This window comes from Sphaerodactylus townsendi, linkage group LG02 (assembly GCF_021028975.2).
Source record: "Sphaerodactylus townsendi isolate TG3544 linkage group LG02, MPM_Stown_v2.3, whole genome shotgun sequence".
NCBI lineage: Eukaryota > Metazoa > Chordata > Lepidosauria > Squamata > Sphaerodactylidae > Sphaerodactylus > Sphaerodactylus townsendi.
In genome coordinates, this window is record NC_059426.1 from 38367627 (window position 1) to 38391051 (window position 23425).

The following is a 23425-nucleotide window of genomic DNA, read 5'->3' on the forward strand; positions in this document are numbered from 1 at the left end:
CTGGACTTTTCAGGCCTCCTGTTTCTCCCAACTGTCCATGTAACAAAGATGAAGCTGCAGACTTTTTCCTCTCATGGGATCCGTCCTTTGCAACGGTTTACCAGACCAAGCGCAGACAGCACCTTACTCTTCTGATTCAAGACCAAAAGAAGTCAAACATGACTTCTCCAACAGCACACAATAACCAAAAGAAGAAAGAATATAAACAACCAACAAAAGGAACAATATGTCTTGGCTGTTTCCTCCAAGGATATGAGCTTTTGGCTCCTGCCCTTCACCTCATACCTCATACCGGTGATGGCAAACCTTTTCGAGACTGAGTGCCCAAACTGCAACCCAAAACCCACTTATTTATTGCAAGGTGCCAACATGGCAATTTAACCTGAATACAGAGGTTTTAGTTTAGAAAAAAAACGGTTGGCTCTGAGGCATATGTTACTCAGGCGCAGGGGTGTAGCTAGGAAAAATGGAGCCCGGGACAAAATCTGAGTTTTGCGCCCATGTAGACGACCACCCTCCCCAACCACAACCAAACAACAATTTTTTGCACCAGGTCATTTCAGTCACCATCACATTGTAGAACATGCCCCAACTCACAAATCTGAAACCAGCAATGGTTCATGCCACACAGTGCAAATATTTTTTGACATTTTTCAAATAAGTTTTATTACTGTTGAGAAAAATATATAAAAAATAAAACAAAAATTCCAAAAAAGCAACTTCTAAATGGCTTTCATTTGTTTTCCTGTATGACACTAACCCTAACCCTGTGATCCATGGGCAGGGAGGTGTGTTGGGGATGGGGTGGGGGGGAGGCTGGCAGAGCTTGCAATTTGTGGGATGTGTTTGTATTGCAAGCTGTTCTGGAGGACTCAGATGGTCAAAAAGATGGCAGTACAATATTTTAACAGTACAAATCAATGTATAAATATTATATGTACTTAATCAGAAGCAGATAAACACACCGGCTACTATCACTCAGGATCAGACAAAATCTTGATTTCAATACTAATGTCTTAACACAGTCCTCACTCTTTTCTTGATGACATTTCTGAACACTGGTTAACCCTCAAAGGCCAAAATATGGGGTATAAATACTTCCACAAAACAACACTGGCAAATACAGCACCTTCACCAACAAGGTAGCAAGGTGCTGTCTTTCCCAGTGTGTCCACCCCCCTTCACATCCCTCTTTAAGATTAGCATATGTTAAAAGTTAATTGTAGACTCTTCCTTCTTTTATCACTCTTTCTAGAGCAGCAGGTCCAATAAATGATGCTTACTGAACTGATGCAAAATCACCTTCTAAAGGTGTTTTGGAAGTGAGGCTAAGGGCACTATCATTATGAGAATAATGCATTTTCGCCACTTTCAATGCACTTTGCAGCTGGATTTTTTACTGTACGAAGAGCAAAAAATCCACCTTTGCAAACAATTGTGAAAGTGGATTGAAAATGCATTATTCTGGAAATACCAAAGTGCCCCAAGAACAGTCTACATAGACTTCACTTAAACCAACAGGGATAGGCATTTGGCTAGCCAAAACACAACACATGTAATGCACACAATGGATTGACCAAATTGCCAATTTATCAGCACATCACAAAGAAAGACTGGAAAACCAACTTTTAAAAAAAATACAGATAAAAAACTCTCCTGGAGGCACAGCACTATGAAAACCATTATTGGACTCCACACAGGAAGCAGCCCTATACCAAGCCAGACATTTTGGTCTGTTGGGTCAGCACTGTCTAATTCTCACTGGACACAGCTCTGTTGGTCTCAGTTGAAAGTCTTCCACATAACCTCCTACTTGATTTTTTTTTAAACTGGAGATGCCAAAGCAATTGAACTGGGGACTTCTTGAATGCCACTTGGAAGATGCTGTTCCACTGAGTCATGCCCCAAACTTCTCCTCCCAAACTTCCATAAAGGCAGAGGACCTTACTAACGAGAGATCCCTTGACTTCTGCACACTTCTGATTGAGGGCGAAGGGGTGGGTGTGCTTTTCTGAATATTGCAAAACACTTACCTTCCTGAGAGGGAAAGGGAAATATTCTTATATTACAACCAATTGGAACAGTGCTTGTTTTTACTTCACATTTCTTTTTAAGAGAAACACGCCTTCATATATTTGAACCCCTTATTTATGTTGCTTACAAAGTGTAGCCTTGTGTGGAATGGGGAGAATTGAGCGGAGAAAGCTGACCTCCCCTTAACAGCCCAGCTCAATCTTAAACACACTTTAATTTGAGAGTAACTGCTACTGAATTCAATGGGATTTTACTTCAGGAGAGCACGCTTCCAGAGCATAATGCCCAGAGTATAGAGCGACCCCTCTTAACAGCCCAGCTCAATCTTAAAACACACTTACTCTTTGAGTAACTGCTACTCGAATCTCAATGGGATTTACTTCAGAGTATACGCTTGAGGTTTGCACTTCAAAGAGGTTCTTTTAGTTGACTAGAAGAGGGATTTCTGGGAGGGCAACTTTGTTTAATTGCAGTGGTTGAGCTTACCTTTGATGGGGATGGGTGAGGTTCTGGAGGATAAAACTGAAATCCCAATTCCAGAAAATGTGAAGTCCTGCTGCCCCCCAAACAGTCCAGAGTCCCTTTACTCAATGAAGTTGGTCTGCTAAGGAGCTCAGTCGAGCATTTCCTCTCAGTCGACAAGTCCCTCTTGTCTGAGCAGCCCATGCACTCTCAGGAAAGCAAGTCAGGGAGGTGAGGAGGGATCGTTCCCAAAAAAAAGTTTAAACAAAAAAAAAGGCCAAAACAAAGTTAGCAGAGGGCAGCTCCTGGAAAGGACAGGAAAGGGGAGTTTCTTCCCCCCCCACCCCCCAAGATCTACCGTGAGCGCTTAGCGCGAGCAGGAAGGGAAGCCCGCAAAAGCCCCGGTTTCCAGTAACGCCCTCCACAACAGCCAAGACACAAACAAGGCACCAACTTCTGCAAGAATGGCAGCACCGCGCCGGAGGGAGGCTCTCAGGTCTCCGCAACGGAGGGAAGCCTGGACCGCGCATTCTTCACGCATCAATACCCACACTCACACACCCTCCTCCGGCTGAATCTCGCCTCCCCAACCAGGCATTCTGGCGAAAACTCGAAAGGGCCTCTTCCCCACTGGTGGTCAGCTTCCTCCCCGCCCAGCACAAAGCCCAGGAGACTCTCTCCAGCCAGCACCCCCCCTTCTCCCCATTGATCCCGCTCTGATCTCGAATCGTGCTGGGCTGCCCTCTCAGCCCTTGATGGGGGCGGCAGCTGCAGGGCTGGCAAACAAGTCGGTGCTGTGGGCCTGGAGGGTCTGAGCCATTAAAAGTCACTGGGAGGCGGGCGAGGCGGCAGACACAGGAGGGAGAAGGCGGGAGGCGGGAGCGAGGGGAGCGGCGGAGAAGGGTCGCCATGGTTGGAAGGCGAGCTTCGCTGGCTCCCCATAGGGAGAAGTGGAGCCCAGGCGCAGAAAATGTCACGGGGCCGGGGACGACCAGGACAGCTCCGCTGGTGAGAGAAGCAGGGAAGTGGTCACTGCTGCTGCTCGCTGGCTGTCTTCCTCTTTCTCCGCCCACCCCAGCCGCTGCCTGAGTGGGGAGGCAGCGGGAAGCACTCCCTCGGCTGGAAGCCAAAAGACACAGGCCTCCTCTCCGGCATCGTGCAGTCAAACCGAGCCACGCCCCTCCTCCTTCCCGGAAGTGTGCAGGGAATTTTTCCGCTTCCGTGACCTGTACAGAAGCTCGCTCTCGGACAACAAGCTTCAGCTCGATAAACCGTTCGCTAAGCATGCCGCCACTGCTCAGAGCGCAGCTTGAGGTGGTAGTTGGTGAGCTTTGCTGGCGTGCTTGCTTTGAAGCAACCGTGCATCTCTTCCAACGGGTGAATCACGACCCTAGGAGGGTTTACTCAGAAGCAAGCCCCATTGCCAGCAACCGAATTTACTCCCAGGTAAAGGAGTGTGCTTTTGTTCTTCACATGAAAATCAGTGGGGTTTAACAGCGTTTAACAGGGTTACCTACACTGCTTCCCCAAAATTTGGTCTTAGGTTTAATGCTAATAATCAAGCCCAGTGGCCCAGGCCAGCCTAGATGTGGGGGAGGGCACTCTGTTTGTGCGTGCCCACAGAGAGGGCTCTGAGTGCCACCTCTGGCACCCATGCCATAGGTTCGCCACCTCTGCCTCATACCATGCCCAAGCCAAAAGTACCTTAGAGGGAAAAGACAAACCTAGCCCCAATGGAAATCAGCTATTGCTAGCTAATTGCCAGTAAGATCTTCCCCACTTTCTCTCTTTCCAGGACTTTCAGGTCCTTCCCTGAAAATTGGAGAACAATCATACTTCACAGGACATTTAGGGGCAACTTTTGAACTCATAGCTTTGACTAGAAGAATGTGCATATTGCACTTTTGAGGGGAAAAACTGACAGATATCAGAGATGGACTACCGAGTGTCTTCTCCATGTCAACCTCTAGTATCCAAGTTTAATTGTCCAGTTGACTGACTTACATCTTTCATTACTGCACGTAAGAAATCGTAGAGGACACTCTTGGAAAGGGGCAAATGCATACGAGGGTGGGTGGGTAAGAGATTTGAACAGTGACACACATTTCAACTTTGTTGTTCTGGCAATTTCTTGTTCTTGTTTGCAGTACACGTAGTGGAAATAAACACATGGGAAATGTATGAAACTAACGGCAAAGGTCAAACATGACTTCTCCAACAGCACACGATAAACCACAAAATATGTGTGTGTGTAGTTTCAGTAGTACAAGCAGATTTAACTTCTCAGTTAACAAAAGTGTAAGCAGAAAATCTTTAATTTTGCAATTTTATTTAAATAGTTACAAGTGGAAGACCTGTGAGGACTTCTGGGGTTAATTTTCTTCTTCCCCACTACTTCCTTGTTCTCTTCCCGGAAACCCCCCATAGTCTTTTCCTACTTCCTCCTTTTCTTCTCACAAACTGGCCAACCATCGAGACAAGTTGGGGCTGTTGCTAGGAGTGTTTTCTTTCAAAAACATTTTATTTGTAAATTGTCCTCTTTCATTGATGATCTCTTACCCTGAGCTCTGACCTCATACTTTAATCCATAGCTTCTAAACTTCTTTTGTCATGTCTTTTTTTTTACACCTGATAGTTGAGCATGGGCCATTACTATCTCTGTGTATTGTGTATTAACCAATGTGCCTATTATAATTTTTGACGTTTCTGCTCTTCTCCCTCCATTCTGGTCTGTTGTGCCTGAGACCTTTCCCAGGTTTTGACCTTTGCCCTTGTTGTTCAAACTCCTGGAATCCACGAGGCACTAACTTTGGGTCTTCTCTGGCATTCTTATCTGGAATTGTTGGTTTTCCTGAACTGGCTTTGACCCATGTGTTCCAATGAATGCCAAAGTGAGACCCAAGTACCTGCCGCCATTTATACTTTCAAAGGGACTGAAGCCATGCTTCTTTGCCTTATGATATCTTCTTGCATCAAATACAGCCCAACAACCCCACACAACTCCCTCTCCTCATCCGTCCATTTTCTGACTAGTGCAGCTGGGGCTTTTCCACCACAGCCAGCAACAAGGTACATCACGATAATGCCCTGCTAACCTATGTACCAGGAATCCAACAAGGTAATGAATGAGAAGTGTTTGAAGTGCTTGCTTTTAAACATTTATTCCCCTCCCCCCAATTGCTCATGGGAATTCAAAGCACCTTACAGCATCATTTCTGCCCCTCCTTCTATTGTCAAAACAACCGCCCTGTAAGGTAGGCCAAGCAGAGACTGGGACTGACCCAAGCTCTGCTGAAGCGTTGTGGGATGAATTGGAAAGTTTTGCTCACCTCTTCATGACAAGTCACGAAGGGATGTTGTTACCTCTCCTTTAAGCTAAGTGTCAAAACAGCTGAGGGGTGGTTTTACCTCCCAGTTACTTGTTTGGCGGGTTTTTATTTTCGGTTTTTATTTCCTCTCGGAGCGACTTGAGGGCAAGGGACCCAGCCCTCCTCAGACCCCCGGGAAACCCTGTGCCCTGGAAACAGTCGCCCCTGGGCCCGGGCTGGCGGGCTGGCTGGCTGTGTGGGTGTGCGCGCCACAAGGCGGAGCGGGAGGAGAAGCTCCCTGCGCCGCCTCCTCCCGGCGTAGCGAGTCCGCGGCTGCCGCCAGGAGGGCCGGCCGCTGAGCTGCAGGGGGAGCGATCCCCGGGAAAGGCGGCGATCTCTCCGCCCGAGGTCGGGCGCCTTCTGGGCTGCAGCCGCCGGTGGCGTCCTTGGAGAGCCTCTCCCATGTCCTGCCATGCGCCGGGCTTCGCTGCGCTCTGGGCTTTGCGCGGCGGCGGCGCTGATCCTGGCCGCTTGCGCGTCGCTCTGCACAGGTAAAGGAGGGCGCAGAGGCAGCTTGGCTTGCAGGGGAGAGGGAGGCACCGCCGGGCAGCGCCAGCCTGGCGTCGGGCTCTTCGGAAACTTTGCCCTCTCCTAACATTTACTGCTCAGGACGTGCAAAGGGCTCTTGGGTTATTTACGACCGGTGTGCTGAAGGGCTCTCTGTGCATGCTCGGAGGGCAGTGCGCTTTGCCCTTGGCTTGTCAATCTTTTTTTTTAAAAAAATGTGTTACTGCCAAGTCCTGTAGCAAACGAAAGAATTGAACCTTTAAAAGTCTCGACACTCTTAGTTTTGTGTGAGAGGCGGGTAAGTTCAGGCATCCAGTCTTTCAGCGTCCTTCTGAACTTGGCTCCAGGTGAACCTCGCAGCGTTTGCGAGGGCAAAGGACGACGAGCGTTGACACCAGGAACACGTGTGTGTGTGTGTGTATGTGTGTGTGTTTAAGGGCATGCGCTTTATTCTTTCCAAACTCTTTCAGCTCATTGATTCGAGCACCCGGTGTTTGGTTTTTTAGTTGAGCAGAAATGAAACAGGGGCTGGGACCGGCCTCCCAGAAGTTGCAGTGTTCTGGCCTTAGTCGCAAGCAAATGCCTGTTTGTGATCACTACAGCCATGGCACCTTGCAAATGTTCAAGGGTGCGCGAATTGTTATATGTCTCAGCTAGGACTTTGGCTCTGTCCTGTGCGCAACTGTGAGATCAGACTTTTAAGAAAACCCTCTGTCGAACTCAAGTCTTATAAAAACAGTTGGTCTTGTGGGTGGGAAAGAGGGGATTCTAAGAAACTTTTGCATCAAGTTAACTGAGGAAAACAGGTGGGGATGTCATAACAGTAAATAACTACTTGAATTCTCAAAGGTCTGGTTAGCAACTGTCTATTAGCAAACCAGCATCTTTGATCCTGCAGTCTACACTCTTTGTTTTGAACTCCTAAACTTCAAGCAAGTTTGTTCCTGGATTTGCCTTGATCCACTGTTTTGGGTGTTTTTGGGGGGTGGGGGGTGCTGTCAAGTCACAGAGAACTTATGGCAACCTCAGGGTTTTCAAGGCAAGAGATGTTCTGAGGTAGTTTGCCTTTTTGCATCCTGCCCCTGTTATTCCTTAGATCAATGATGGTGAACCTTTTCGAGGCCGAGTGCCCAGATTGCAACCAAATTGCAAAGTGCCAACATGGTAATTTAACCTGAATACTGAGGTTTTCATTTAGAAAAAACAGTTGGCTCCGAGGCGTGTGTTACTCTGGAGTAAGCTTGGTGGTAGTCCATGGCTTTGCTTTGAAGCAACCGTGCAACTCTTCCAACTGGTGAATCACGACCCTAGGAGGGTTTACTCAGAAGCAAGCCCCATTGCCAGCAACCGAGCTTACTCCCAGGTAAAGGATCGCGCTTTAGTTCTTCGCATGAAAATCAGTGGGGTTTAACAGCGCTTAACAGGGTTACCTACACTACTTCCCCAAAACTAGGTCTTAGGTTTAATGCTAATAATCGAGCCCAGCAGCCCAGGCCAGCCTAGATGTGGGCGGGGGGCACTCTGTTTGTGCGTGCCCACAGAGAGGGCTCTTAGTGCCACCTCTGGCACCCATGCCAAAGGTTCGCCATCACTGCCTTAGATATTTCCCATCCAGATACTTGCCAGGGTCAAAGATAGAGTGTGTGGTTGGCCCATGGTCGCCCAACTATTTTCCATGGCAGAGTGGGGATTCGAACCTGGGTTTTCCAGATTCCAGTCTGACAACTTAACAACTACACCATGCCGGCGCTCAGGTCTACCTTAAGCACTCCCTTTCTTGTCCTGGTACATAAGCTAAATCTGTGATTCAAACTGAGGCATTTTCCTCCAGACTGAGGTTAGCTGTCGTAAATGTGCACTCTGGGATTGTTGCTTAGCATCTGGTTCCCAGAATCAGGTGAAGAACCTTCAGTTAAAAGTTGTGAGTGCCGCTTTATAGGTAATGAGGGTTCTGTCTCAATTGGCAAACAGCCTCTACGGTGAGAAGCAAATTCAAGGCAGCCTCACAGCTTGTGTACACACTTGGCGCGTACGATCTTAAGTGTGGGAAGTCAGGAGAAAATATATGTTTGAGTGTGCCGCAAGGGTGGGTTCTTAATTCCTCTTAATGGGGATGGTAAAGTGTGTGTAGCAATTTGGGGTGTGCTGCTTACATAGAACTTGGGTGAAGCGTGGTGAATAGCTGGTTAGATTATAGGACATTCTTATTTTTAAAAATGAACACAAAAAGGATTGAGGCTGGCTGTTTTTTTGAGTAATATAGAGACAATGTATGTTTGAGCAAGGATTGCGTCTATTGGAACTGGAGAGTAAGCAGAACAAACAAGGCTCTGAGAACAGAGATTTTGACATATGTATACATATAGGAGTGGTGGCTTAAACTATCTTGCTGTCTTAATCAGATTAGTTTGGTGGGGTAAAAAGGCAGGACACACACACACACAACACCTTAACCACGTTTCTTTGTTCCACTGATTTTTAATCATTAATATATTTATATCCTGCTTTTCCTCATAACTCAAGGCAGCTTACAAATCCCAATGTAAAACATGCAGAATAAAATAAAACCTTAAATAACCCCCTCACCTACTCATTAAAATATCATAAACAAATATATAGGCTTAAAAAAAATTCTATGCAGGTAGCAGAGCAAAGGAACATGTCCAGTATATGGAAATAGAGCACATTTCTCCCGCGTTTCAGATCATGTTTTCGAAGAAGCCTGAGAAGTCTTGTAATTTTATCCTGGAAGATATGCTCAGTTAACTTGAACTCCCTGGAATTCTTTTGCATCAGGAAGTCCTGGTTGGGTTCAGCCAGCTCTGTATGCATGGCTACTTTTAATGATAACATAGCTGCAGCACTATAGAGAAGCATATATTCTTAAACAAGAAAAACTTCCATTGTGCCAAGGTTTTCTGTGCCAAAAAAGGTTGAATTCTATTATCTAAATTATGTTAAATCAGAAATATGGTAATTTCTTACTTATTTTGCATCATTCTGTTGTTAGTCACAAAGAATGGCAAGCAATGCCCAGATATCCTGAGAATATATACTTCCTTTTGGTTTGCTGTTTGCTTAGGGAGATTATATGCCATCTCTCTAGAAACTTTCTCCAACAGAAACGTACTAAAACAGCGTATGCTGAGAGAATCAGGATTCTGATTTTTACCCCCACTGTGAGAACCCCGTACTCGCATGTAGTAAGCCTGACCGACATGTTACATGGCAGGAATTTTTATTTGATCAAAGGTACTTTCATAATAGTGTTGGTAGCAAAAATACGGCACAAAATACACTGCTTATTACTCTTGATATCATAATTATAGTAACTCTTGTGAAGGAACTGGTGGGTGTGGTTCATTCTTGGAAGGTTGCCTGTTGGTACATTACAGGTGTAGGTGAGGGTTGGTGCTGTATGTGGTGTGTATGTGAAAAAAGCAATACTCTTAGCAGTGGCAGCAAACTATCTGCTCCTGGTCTTAGTTAATGTTGTTCAGAGTGTTCAGGCTCTAATCTTCTTAAACAAGAGCTGCTATATAAAGCCCAGGAAACAAGCTCAGGTAAATCTATGTGACAGTCCTGTGTTCCACAAATAGGTGATCCATAATTCAACTCAGGTACCAAGCGTATGTCTCTTCTCTTGCTATAGAAGTTCACCTTTGCTCTTGAACGAGATTTTCCATTCTGTTGCATCTGTGCTTTTTTTCGTTCCCCTCCTTCCCCCGCACAAAAATATAAGTCATAGTTAGTTTCTTTTACCATTATTTCCTTCGTCAATTTGACAGCAGACAGTGGATGCTGTATCTTCAGTATTGTTTTCTCAGGGACGTTAAGGAGTTTAATGCATTTCATTATAGTCAACGTGTATGTATGCAAGACCCAGGTCAATTAGGCACTGCCAGAAATAAATCAACCAAAAACTGTCAAGTGGTGCAGTTCTAAATTGTTATGATCCTGATGTGTTGTACAGAAAGTACTGGTCTGCTTAACTATATTGTGCATGTGTTGAGTTCAGACTGCTGGTTCTGATTCTGAAGCCTTGGAGTGGTCTCTGTAGGCAAAACGTTCCCTGGGAGTGCTGCCGCATGATGTTCAATTTACCTGCAGTGTTTTTACACATTTTCTTTTTGTGGTTCTAACCCCCCCCCCCTCCTCCTCCAAGGGAACATACTCTTGGAAGCTTAATTGGAATCTTACTTTTTATAAAATGTATAATATGCATTTCAAATTATCTTTCGAATTGAACATCACCACTTGAGCGATTATTTGCCACTATTATTATCATTTATCTGTAAGACTTTTGACTTCTGTAAATTATCTTTGTTACATTTTTAGGTATACACCTGAGACATTTTGAAAATACAAAGCAGGAACGTAACTGAGATGTTTGGAAGCACATGCATGTATATAGTGTTCTGGATGATGTACCACAGTATAGAAAAAAAAGGAAAAATCCCCCAGGATAATTGGTTGTATAGTTAGTTGAGACATAATTCAAATTAAGAAATAGCCATGCTCTTGGTTACTAAACAATTTATTTGTTTGTTTATTTATATTAAATTTATATCCTATCCTATCCTTGTAGAGCTCAGGGCAGGTTATAAATTTAATGAATGTAACAGAATGAAATTTAGATAATGTAACAGACTTTTTAAAAAGTTGTTCAGTGTAGCTTTGTATACTTTTAGGCTTATTAGGAGGGGTTCTTTCAAGTTGTGAAAAGTAGAATTGCAGAACACCCAGACAAAATGGATGTTTACAACTGCATCTCTCAAGCTGCCAGATAACTGTACTGAAGGGTTTAGTTGTACATCAGGCCTTCCCTAGGGAGCTAAGATTTTTAGATTCCATTTTACTGAAACCTTGAACATATCTGGTGTTTAAAAAAAGAATGTTAGATAGCTGCAAGGAATCTGCAAAACAGATAGCAACAATATCTCCATTCATGTAGTTCTCAGATTTGGGTAGATAAAAACAGTACCAGTGCTCGAATGTAACAGCAATACCATAATCTATGGAAGAAGTTACAGTTTTATTTTACTTGTAAATATACTTTGGCTCATTCCGCACATGCAGAATAATGCACTTTCAAACTGCTTCCAGTGCTCTTTGAAGCTGTGCAGAATAGCAAAATCCACTTGCAAACAGTTGTGAAAGTGGTTTGAAAACACATTATTTTGCGTGTGCGGAAGGGGCCTTAGACCCCTACTATTTCCTCTTTCCTTTTCCTGAAAGCCTCCATAGCCTCTCCCCTTTTCCAGATTCTTTCTCTCCTTATAGGGTTTTTAAACACCAGGTGGTGCCTGAAGATCGTCTGGAATCAGAAAACAGCCTCCCAACTAAACAGATCAGTTCCCTCTTAGTGTTGCTAGCTCCACGTTGAGAAATTCCTAGAGATTTGGGAATGGAACCTTGCGGGGGAGATTTGGGGAAAGAAGCGACCTCAGCAGGGTACAATACCATAGAGTCTACCCTTCAAAGTAGTCACTTTCTCTGGGGAACTGACTCGTGTCATCTGGAGAAACTTTGTAAGTCCAGGTGATCTCCACTCCCATCTGGTGGTTGGCTACCCTAGTTCCCCTGGAGGAGCCTGCTTTAGAGAGTAGAGTCTAAGGTAATATAACCATATTTTTAATGATTTTTTGCAGCATTCATGCAAGATTATAAGCCTCTAAATTAAAAAGTCTTCACTACAGCCTTTCATTTTGGTATGATCAGCACAACTACAAAAAAACCTCTGGGCAGTTTGGGTTAAGGTAGATTATCTTTGCTCCGGTCCAGATGTGACTAGAAGAGCAAAAGTATTTTTCTTTTCTGTGTCTACTGTGTATTTATGAATTATCAGAACCACAAATGTATAACTGGAATAAGAACAGGTAATTAGGATAGTTTTTAATCCACTTATGGGTTAACCTCTTCCTTAAACAATAGCTAGGTTGATTTATTCCATACTCTTTTAGCACCTTGCCAAGCTCACAATCTAAAGGAGACTATTACCCATATACTCACTTATAAGGGTAATAGTGATCTTTAAAAGCTTCTTTGGGGAAATATTGGTGGGCTGCTCAGGTACATAAAGTTTGAAACGCACCTGTTTATTTCATTCTAAAAAAAGTTCTTGTGACTTCAATAGAATGTCACACTTTTAAAAACAAACTCCTGTAGTGGGGAACATCAGTGCTCCAGGTGACCAGTTACCTCATTCAAAGCTATCTTGGCTTACAGCTCTATTGAATGGTCTCTTATCAAGGCATCTCAAAAGCCTCAAAGCCCAGCCCAACTGGTCTGTTATTTACAGAAGATTAAATCATATGAAAATGGTATTCAGTTTCGGTCTTCTGGTGCATCCCCACATTTAGGACTGTGTGCAGGCCTGCCAATCGGTAGATTTTCTAGCTTCTATCTTGGCTGAAAACACGGGAGTTTTTCCTGCCCTAACGTCACATGTACCTGATGGGGGTGCCCCTCTCAGTTCTTTCTTTGCCACTGATGTGAGTAGATGTCTCCTTGCTAGCTCCATCATCGACTTTGCTGGGACTTCTCATGAGTGAGTTTTGCTTTTCGCAAACAGGAAGACCTACTGTTTTGGGCTTAGTCCCCATCATTTGCCTGGTGAGATGGCCTCAAAGGCTTTGTTTTAAACATGTACCACATGCAGTACTAAAGGGCTCACTCTGATGAGCACGAGACCTGCTTACTGTGCCTGGGGAAAACCCATAACTCACAGGCCTGTAAGGTTTGCCAGAACCTCACAGCAAAAGTGGGGACAGACAGGGCTTTCTTCTTCAAGGCAGCCCTTTAGGAAAAGACATTAGCAACCACTTCACCCCATTTCAGGTCCCAACGACTCAAGCTATCTCGATGAGATTGGCACTGGCTGTAATTACTACCATAATATCTAAGACTTGATTGGTATGTGCTGTTCTCAATCAGAACTGCAACCAATTCTGATGAAGATTTCATCGATTCTGGGTGCCTCCCCAACCCCGATAACCACATTGGATCAGAAGACTCCACTGATTCCAAAAGCTCCATTTGTTCATCAGTTTCATTTGTTTTGATTCCAAGGGCTCCGTTGGTTCTGACAGTCCTCAGTTCCAAGTCAGTTACTGGTTCTGCGACAACCAGCTTCAAAGAGGAAACAAACTCAGAGTATTGAGGAACCTCTGATAAAGAAACATCACTCCAAAAATAAACATAAGGAAACCAAATATGCTAAAAGGACAACGGCATTGCCTATTGTGTCTGCTGCTCAGGCAATTGAGGACAGCCTCGAGGACCCCCTCAACTCACTCAGAGCCCACATCACACTCCTTTTCAGATGTGGAAGCTGAACCAATCCTTGCTAACCAGGGATGGTTTACACAAGGTTGGCACAGTCCACAGCTTGAAGGTTGGGAGTCCACAGCTTGGAGCCAAACCCAGCAGATAGACCCAGGATTCCAGGACTCCCAATATGTGACTGAACTGGAGGAATCAGAACCTGAAGAGAGCAATGTGATTGTTACCATCAGTGCTTTGGGGGGGGGGGATGGTGCCCAGGGCAAAATGGCGCCTGCCCCCCCCCCATGTCCCCTCACTTTAGTACCTTAGACGTCCTAGCAATTCATGAGTTTGCTGCTAAGAGTTTGCTGCTACCTTAGAAAAAGCAGCCTGGTGAGAACTACACTTCCCAGGAGACCTTGAGAGCCCAAACTCCTGTGGGGCTTGCAAGATCTCCTGGGAAGTGTAGTTCCCAGCAGGGTCCTTGTTGTAAGGTAGCAGCAAACTATTAGCAGCAAACTCAAACTAAGGTAAGTGGAAGGGCGGGGGAGAGGGGCGAGGGGCATCGGGGCAATTTTCCTCCTCCATGTGACCCAGGGCACGGCACCGCTCCCCTCATTGCAGCTCCACCTATGGTTACCATTAGCCCTGAGGAACAATCAGAAACCTCGCCGGATGAGAAGGTTGAGGACCCTAACCCAGGCTTGCCCAACAAGGATTTAAAACTCCATTCAGAACAGATGCTTCAAATTGCCATCACACTGGTCTTGGACATCTCTGTGACAGTTAATAGGCCCCAAGATAAGATTCTAAGCTTCCTTCATCCAGACTCCACTAGGATAGTCATTCTCTCAGTCTTAGAAGGCCTACCTGACTTAACTGCCCTGATATGGCAGAAACCAGCCTCTGTTCCTCCTTCCTCCCAGAAGATTGAGAATTATTACTGTGTTACCATAAATGGGGAGTTCCTTATCACTCACCTACCTGTGTCATCAGTGGTCATGGAGGCACTGCAGAGTAAAACTTGTTTGGGTTACCATTCTACCCCATCAGACAAAAAGAGCAGACATTTGGGCACCTTGGGTCAAAAATCCTACATGTCAGGAATCCTGAACTTTACAGTGGCCAACTACCAGACTATACTTGGTGGATTCCAATTATTCTTATGGGAGAAACTGTCCCTCCACCTTGATGCAATCCACAAAAAGGATAAGTTAGGGCATTACAAAACGATGTCTCAAAATAACAAATAGCAGTGAGTAAAGATGCTGCAGATACTTCTGCAAGGGCCATTGACATGACAGTGATGCTCAGGAGACACTCATGGTTTAGAAATACTGCCTTACCCCAAGAAGCCAAAGTGAAGGTCGAGGATCTCCCCCCTCAGGGCAGTGTGCTTTTCATCGAGTCCACCAATGAGATTTATCTGGCCTGAAAAGGAACAGGCAAACGCCAAGTCCTTTGGGGTACTGCTTTCAAACATAGCCAAACAGAGGTTCCAGCCATGCCAGCAGAGATACTCTAGTCCCTTCTACATGGGATAACACCGTCAACCTCAACTTTATCACACAAATCATCCTAAGCAGTACTAGTACTAATTCCAAGGGTGTAAGGGCCTGGCTTGGCCTACAGTGGGCACTGCCCTGCCACCCCACAAAAATTGCCAACAGGGGCAAAATTTTTGACTAGTCCCCTCCCCTTCAGGACTCACTGCCCTACTTTTTGAACAGGTTGTCCTCATTTCTGCAAGCCTAGAAAGCTATAAAGAGTGGTTTTGCACCCCTGTTTGGGATTCTTACCCAGGATTATCTCTAAATTCCACATGGTTCAGGAAGCAATTCTCCCAACTTTTTCCCAAGCACCTCATCTGAAGCTGAAAGGATGTGGAGAGAGCCTTGTTGTATTGTTTATAGAGGACCGACTCATTTAGACAGTCTAAAAACCTGTTTATTTGTTATTGGGGATCAGCCCACTCCATTGCAAGGTGTTGGTGTTGGCCATTAACACTTAAATCAGGTTCACAGGAAAGACCCACCCACTAGATATGAGAATGCATTCAACCAGAGTTCAAGGTTCATCAACCATGTTCTTTGAGTGAGATCTGCAAAATGGCAACATGGACATGTTTGTAAAGCACTATGATTTGGAAAGACAGTTGAAGAAGGATACTGAAATGTGCAGAATGGCCTTAACAAGCGCTGTTCCAGTGATAAAATCACCCCGCCTCAAAGTAAGTCAGCTTGCTAAAATCCCGATGTGGGGCTGCACCAGAAGACCAACATTGAAAACAGAATTTTATTTACCTGTAACTGCGGTACACTGAAGTCTTCGGTATGGACACACATACCTTCCCTCCTGTCCCACTGTGAGCTTTCATGCTTGTTTGAATTGCTGAGGGCTGATGGCGGCAAATCAGGAACTGAGGATTTGAGGGAGAGCCCCCATCTGGTGCCTGTGATGCTGGGGCAGGAAAAACTCTCATATTTAGGGTTGGATTGGAGGGGCACTAAAGACCTCAATGAAAAACAGCTTTAGGTAAGTGCAGCTCTGTTTTTTTGGAAGACTTGCATGTAACATTGCACTCAAATTGTAATACGTCAAGAACACCCAAAATAAATTAATTCAATGGGGGAGTATAAGTAATTTTTGTTGAAAAGGCATTGTAATTTAGCTGAATTTTAGGTGCTAGCATAAAAGGGGGGAAATTGTATTATGTTGGCATGTTGGATGGGGAATAGGTTGAAAAACGGCATGAGTCATTTTGGCATCTGTCTTATTTTCTGCTACAGCCACTTATTAATAAGTGCTTTTCCTAACCGATAAAACATAGTATATGAAAATGCAGTAAACAAGTTCCTGATTCTCGCTGAGTTAAGATGTCATTTCAAAGTCCATTAAGCTTATGAACAGACCTCCTGGGTAAAAGAACTCCAGTAAATACTTTCTCATTTAGACTACTTTTTAGCTTAAATGCCACATAGCTGACTGGAACAAGGGATACGTATTCATTTTCTGCAGAGAAAGCCACAGCTTACCTGCTCTGTGGTAGTTTTTGGGTATGAGTGTATGGTTGTTCGAGTTTATTCTACTAAAGAACGTCAAGCGTGGAAGAAACTGTGTAGGTTGATGTGCATGCGCATGCATCCGTGCTCTTACTTGGAAGGCAAAACCTCTTATGCAAAGGAGATCAACCACTGGGCCTTTTGACTACGTTCAAGCAAAAAAAAAAAAGGCAATCCTGCATTCTTGGTTTAAACCAGGCTTAATCTGTCAAACTCATTTGGTATGAGGGACGGATATGACATAAATGTGCCTTGTGTTATCCTGGCTCAGGGGAGGAGGGGGGTTGGCTGCCTTGCCTGGCCCCAGAATGGCACTGGGGGTGCCTGAGCTGGTGAGCCCACAGAGGGGTGGGGCGTCTGCCTTAAGAGGGCTTATCAGGCCCATGAGCCAGCTGAGATGACTGTTGCCTCCCCATTCCCAATAAGAAGCAATGTGAGTGTGGGGAGGGGGGTTGCCCATGACCCAGCTGAGACTACACCTCCTCTCCCCGTTCCCGATAAGAAGCAATGAGGCAGGCATTTTTGGGGGGCCTCAACTGGCTCATGGGCCTGATAAGCCCGCTCAAAGGGCTGGATCCCTTACTTACTTGCATCTCTAATGATCAGAACTGTTTAACTTTATGGACACAGGCATCGTGAAGTCAGGTATTGTTTGATAAATTGAGAAGGTTGGGGGAATTGAAATCAGAAGTGATTGCATGCCTTTATCAGAGCATACTGTTACCCTGTGTTTACCAGATAGATGTATCTTCCGTGTGATGGGAACCTGACACCAAGAGGTTTTGTGCGGGGCCATTAAAAGGGGAGAGATGGAGAGACAGAGGAACGTTGGGTGCATTTTAAAAGGCAGCTAGCTTTCCTCCAAGGCTCCTTCCAAGCAGCAGTGTGGCTGGCAGCACACTGGAGTGGGGACAAGGCCAGGGATGGTGTGCTCCTTCCCTGGCCTTATCCTGGACCCCAGTGGGTTGCTGGCCTCAGCACTGCCTAGGCAGAGCCTTGGAGGAAAGGTTTGTTGAATTTGCCGGGGGACAGGGGTGGTGGGAATTTGGCCAGGGGCTGGGAGCTTTGGGTGGGGCGTGGCACCTGGGGCACCCCCTCCCCTCCCTTGCATGGCACCCCTCCCTCCCTCCCCTCGGTCCACTAGGGTGGGTGGGCCATGTCCAGATGCCGGGGCCCCTCCAAGAAGAAGAAGAAGAGGAGGAGGAGGAGGAGTTTGGATTTTTATCCCCCCTTTCTCTCCTGCAGGAGACTCAAAGGGGTTTACAATCTCCTTGCCCTTCCCCCCTCACAACAGACACCCTGTGAGGTAGGTGGGGCTGAGAGAGCTCCGAGAAGCTGTGACTAGCCCAAGGTCACCCAGCTGGCGTGTGTGGGAGTGTACAGGCTAATCCGAATTCCCCAGATAAGCCTCCACAGCTCAGGTGGCAGAGCTGGGAATCAAACCCGGTTCCTCCAGATTAGATACACGAGCTCTTAACCTCCTACGCCACTGCTGCTCCACTAGTAAGGGTGGTAGATCTGTGAAGTGAATGGGTCCCAAGGGTGACCGTAGTGGGCCCTAGCAAAAGCTCTGGGCCCTAGCAGCTGCCCCACCTCAGTGAGGGGTATGCTGGCCCTAACCCTCTGTTGTTGTTGAGTTCAGTTGGAGGAGTACAGAGTGAGGAAAGGAGTGGATAGGATGAAGGAGAAATTACCACAGGGTTAATTGCGGTACCAGTCTGAAAAGTTTTTTCTGTGCAGCGAATTTTGGTAGTGTATAATTGTCACAGATTTCACTTGAAGATATTTAAGGTAAAGGCAACTCTTGATCTCATGCCCTCTGAACAGAACAGAATATATGATTAAAGTGCTGTGAGCCATCCAAAAATCCCCAATAGCTTATTTATTATTATTTATTTATTATTATTTTTTCAAACTTAGTTTTTTTTTCAAACTTATATATTTCAACCCCCGAAGGGCTCTGGGTGGTGAACAACATAAAATTCAAATACAAATAAACATAAAAATCAAATACAAATTAATCTCTAGATAATATAAATTAAAATGCAGCAATTAATACATAATAATGCCTGCAAAGTCCCTCTTAAACCCTCCCGAGAGGAGAAAAGAAAGGGTGGGTCCTACAGATGATAATGGATCCTAATTCCATGAAAATGGAAGGGGGGGGGGCACCAATTCTGAAGTTTTGAATAATTTTCCCCCCCCCCCCCCCCCACCTGCTTCATCCAGTCATCACAGACCAGGTTGGCCACATTCTTTTGCTTTTAGACTCAGCAAATGCTCTGTTGTCTTTTCAGGTCTAACGTGCATCTGCCATTGGTGTGAGAGAACAAATTTCACCTGTGAAACAGAAGGAGCATGCTGGGCTTCTGTCATGCTAACAAACGGCAAACAAGAGGTGGTGAAGACTTGCCTTTCCATCTTAGAACTGAATGCAGAAGTCTATTGCCATGACTCCAAGCCCATCACCAGGAGGAAATGCTGCTACACAGACTTCTGCAATAACGTCACTATCCACCTGCCCCCAGGTAAGCAATGCTGCGAGAGGATCCTCTATGAGTGGACCTCAACAGGAGCATGCTTTTTATGCTGCAAGACAGCATTACAGAAATCAGATCCATTTTTTAAAAATACTGGATTACAAATCACAGATTTGTACCTTTGCTTTCCCCCCCTAGGAATTTCAAGAGTTACCACACCCCATTCTGGTTGGCTGGAATTGCCAGCCTCTGGGTACTGGCTGGAGATCTCCAGGCAACAGGGATCACTTCACCTGGAAAAAATGGCCAAGGCTCCATCCCCAAAAATCTTGAGGTGTTTCCCATCCCAAAACTGTCAACCCTATTTTATGCTAAGTTTGTTTTCCTCTTGAAAATTGACTAGGTAGACTCCTTTGCCTTCGTTCCAACTATTTCACATGGTGCTTGAAAGTTTGTGAACTTTTTTTTACAAGTTGATTGAGGACTCACATAATGAGAAACCTTTCTCCTCCACCACAACCTTCTAAAGTTCTAGCAATAGCTTCCATGGATACCTGGGGAAGTATAAGGTCTACACAAACATATTTGGCAAAATTAATTTATATACTGGCCACCCCCGAAAGGCTCAGGACGGTGTACAACAACATAATAATAACATAAATAAACATAACATCAAAGAACAACCATCAACAAATGCATCAATAACATAGGGTCAATAAACATTAACATCATAAATCATAACATAGCATGATAAATCATAATATCATACAACAACCATCAATAAGCATAGGGTCAATAAATATAGGATCATTACATCAAAACATAATATCATAAGTATATAGCAACATTGACAAAGCATTATAATACCAATAAAAATCTATACAATACAGTAATAACAGAACATATAAACATCTTAAATACAATTAAACCAATTAACAATAATTCAATAGATGGTGTCACCATACAAAGGAATACAAATATAGGGTTGAATGCATGAAGGAGATGTCCACCCCCGCCCCCTAAAGATAATGTGAGCCAGGTAGATTTTTGCCAGTAAAGTTACACTGATTTGTTTATTTATTTTAGCAACAGTCTGAAATTGACTGAGATGATTTTTCCCCCTTTGAGATCCATCCAATTGATAGATGTATCCTATCAAGTTAGCTCTTTCAATGATGGTTCAAGACTCCAAAATTAATAATCTCTGTTGGATCCAGAACTTTGTTTTTTATATCTTCCGCCCTCTCTTAATTCATATGTCTTCTGTAAACAGCATGTAACAGGATAGTTTAGAATCTTTTGGGAAAAAGGAAATTAAATGTTGAGTGCTCCAAATTATGTGGTACAGAGTATTTCTCTTCTACTTAAAAGTCTTTCAGGAATCCTTTAGTCAAAATTTAAAAAAATGTAAAAAGAGTATCTGAAGATAGCAACAACTAATGATATACTTGTGAGAGTGTTTTTAATGCCACAATTGGTATACAAAGTGTAGACCTTATTGATGTTAGTTTATAACAGTGATGACGAACCTTTTTGAGACCGAGTGCCCAAACTGCAACCCAAACCCCACTTATTTATCGCAAAGTGCCAACACAGCAATTTAACCTGAGGTTTTAGTTTAGAAAAAACTGATTGGCTCCCTCTTCCTCCGCCCCAGCCGCTCGAGCAGGGGCCAGCCTGCTCTAGCCTCCAGCAAGTCCCACGCGCACCGCTCTGTACTTCTCTAGCATCTCTGCCTCCTCTACACACCCCCCCCCCAGCAGCAGTCACCCAGAGCACAGGCACCAGGCCCGCCAGCCGAGTCCGTCCCTGCTCACCGTGGTGTGCGCATGTTGTGCTCAGTGGCCCAGGTCAGTCTAGATGTGTTTGTGTGTGGGGGTGATTTTCTGCCCCCCACATGACGAACTCTGTGTGTGCGTGCCCACAGAGAGGCTCCGAGTGCCACCTCTGGCACCCGTGCCATAGGTTCGCCATCACTGGTTTGTAACACACTGTTGAAAGTGTGCAAAGGGAAGAAGAAGAGTTGGTTTTTATACCCCATTTTTCTCTGCCTTTAAGGAGTCTCAAAGTGGCTTACAATTGCCTTCACTTCCCCTTCCCACAACAGACGCTGTGTGAGGTAGGTAGGGCTGAGAGAGTTCTGAGAAAACTGTGACTAGCCCAAGATCATCCATCAGGCTTCGAGTGGAGGAGTAGAGAATCAAACCCACTTAACCAGATTTGAGTTCGCTGCTCTTAACCACTACACCAAGGGGTGATGTTTGGGACAACTGTAACAGTGTAACTGCAGTCTTTGATGAAACAGACAAATGATTTGCATATTGTTGAGCAAATGGTGCTTACAGCTCTTGTTACAAAACTGAGAGTAAATAACCAGCAATACTATCATGGGGCATTTCCCCACTCTCCTTGATCTGCGTGGGGTCATCAAAAGGCGCCCTTTGCAAGAGCGCCAGGGATGCCGCACGCTTAGGGGGTGCAACAGCGGCAGCGTCGGGGCAGCTGCGCTGTCGCTGCCCCTGTCGTGGGGAGTGCCTGGGGACCCCGCGCTACTTGAGGAGAGTAGCACGGGGCTTAAGGTAAGTGGGGAAAGGCCCACCCCTGAGCTCTTGCCCCTACAAATTGTAGCCAAGACTGCACGAGGAAGCCCTTTAACACCTTGCTTGGTGTCCAGGCTGTTGGGCAGTTGGTCTTCACATTGTGCATTTGTGTATGATACGCATGGATCAAAATCTTTTGAAAAGGATGAAGTACGAGAGATCCAGTGGGGAAGCCTTTGGTGAACCCTTTCATATGAGTGAAGCCTAAAAGCTAGTGTCTGTCCCAAGAACAGGTATAAACTTCAGAGAAAAAACAATTCTTTTAGCCACTTTCTAGAATAAATGCTAACGGAGACCTTATTCTGTGCTGTCTTTTGGTTTTTCTGCAAAAAAGGGGTATGGTTGAAAATTTGTCCTTGACTGCCCTGCGAGTCCAGTGAAGCTGTAAGCCTTCTTAAAACCTGGTTTCAACAGGGTGTTCTGTCACAGTAAATGCTTGAAATGGCATATTTCTTTACCATTCTTTCTTCAGAACAAATTTGTTAAATTTATTTTTATGTATTTTATTGGATTTGTATGCCACCCTTCCCCTTGCGGGCTCAGGGCAGCTTCCAGAGTGCTGTCAGAGTGCTGGTGTTCTAAACTATGTTGTCTAAATTATAAGCTCACTTTCATGTTTTTCCTCCGCAAGTCTTTCTCTCATTGCACAGTCACACTGTATGCAAATATCTGCATGGCAAAGCTAATAAAAATCAGTAAGAACACTGCCGTGGACAGTTTAAAATATAGGTTCCAAAGAACTCTTTTCTAAAGAAAGCTTTACAAGTCAACTTGATTGTACCGAACCCGGTCCAGTGGGAACATTCCCCCTTTGTCTGTTTTAGGTTGCTCAAAAATCTCTGAGTGTTTATTTTCATACTGTGTTTATTTTGGTGTCAATGATTAATTTTTGTTGACTTTCGTCAGTTTTAACTGTTCCTTGACAACAATGCAGGGATGGAAAGTGTCAGTTTTTATTAGCCCAAGAAGGCCTGACTAAAATTCTGTTTGGAATACTGTGATACTTCACAAGGAAATTGTCCTAGTCAGAGGTTAGTTCTGTCTCTCGATGACTTTGTCCTTAAAGTCCAAAGTTTTGTCCTTAAAGGTTTTGTCCTTAAAGGTTTTGTGCTTAAAGTCCAAGACTGGTCTTGTGCATTTCCTACAGGATGTGTGTAGATGTTCATTGTTCTTGGGTGTTGCTGTTATTGTTATTGGGCCGGCATGTGTTCAGAAATTGCTCAGAAAATGGTGGTGTACCTTTGTAAATTGAAAGAATGGGAGCATTGGTGGCAGAAGTGTACCAATCACATTGCTTATTATAGTTATGACTATGTGTGGCTAATGGTCAACCAAAGGCAAACTCCTATAAAATGTTGTTAGATGGTATATTATTAAAGCTAACAACTAGCTATTATTAAAGCTAACAACTAGCTATTATTAAAGCTAACAATGATTATAAGGGAAAATGTTGGACATGTCAAAATCATTTGTCATATGTGGTAGACATGTAAAAAAGAAAGGAAATATTAGATGATGATTCATGAGAAGATGCAAAAGATAATGAAGGTTATGTTTGTATAAGATCCTATAATCATGTTGTTAAATATTTTGCCAATGAATGGTGGGCCACTGCGAGTAGCAGAGTGCTGGACTAGATGGACTCT

At 44.6% G+C, this 23425-nt stretch overlaps 1 protein-coding gene across 1 annotated transcript in view; it reads left to right on the forward strand.

Moving 5' to 3' along the window:
* Positions 1-6276: 6276 nt before the first annotated feature.
* ACVR1C (activin A receptor type 1C) overlaps positions 6277-23425 on the forward strand; it is a 53794-nt gene continuing 36645 nt past the window's right edge. The window contains exons 1-2 of the mRNA XM_048486764.1: positions 6277-6355; positions 18997-19227. Coding sequence (XP_048342721.1) covers positions 6277-6355; positions 18997-19227 — 310 coding nt within the window. The remainder of the gene's footprint in view (positions 6356-18996; positions 19228-23425) is intronic.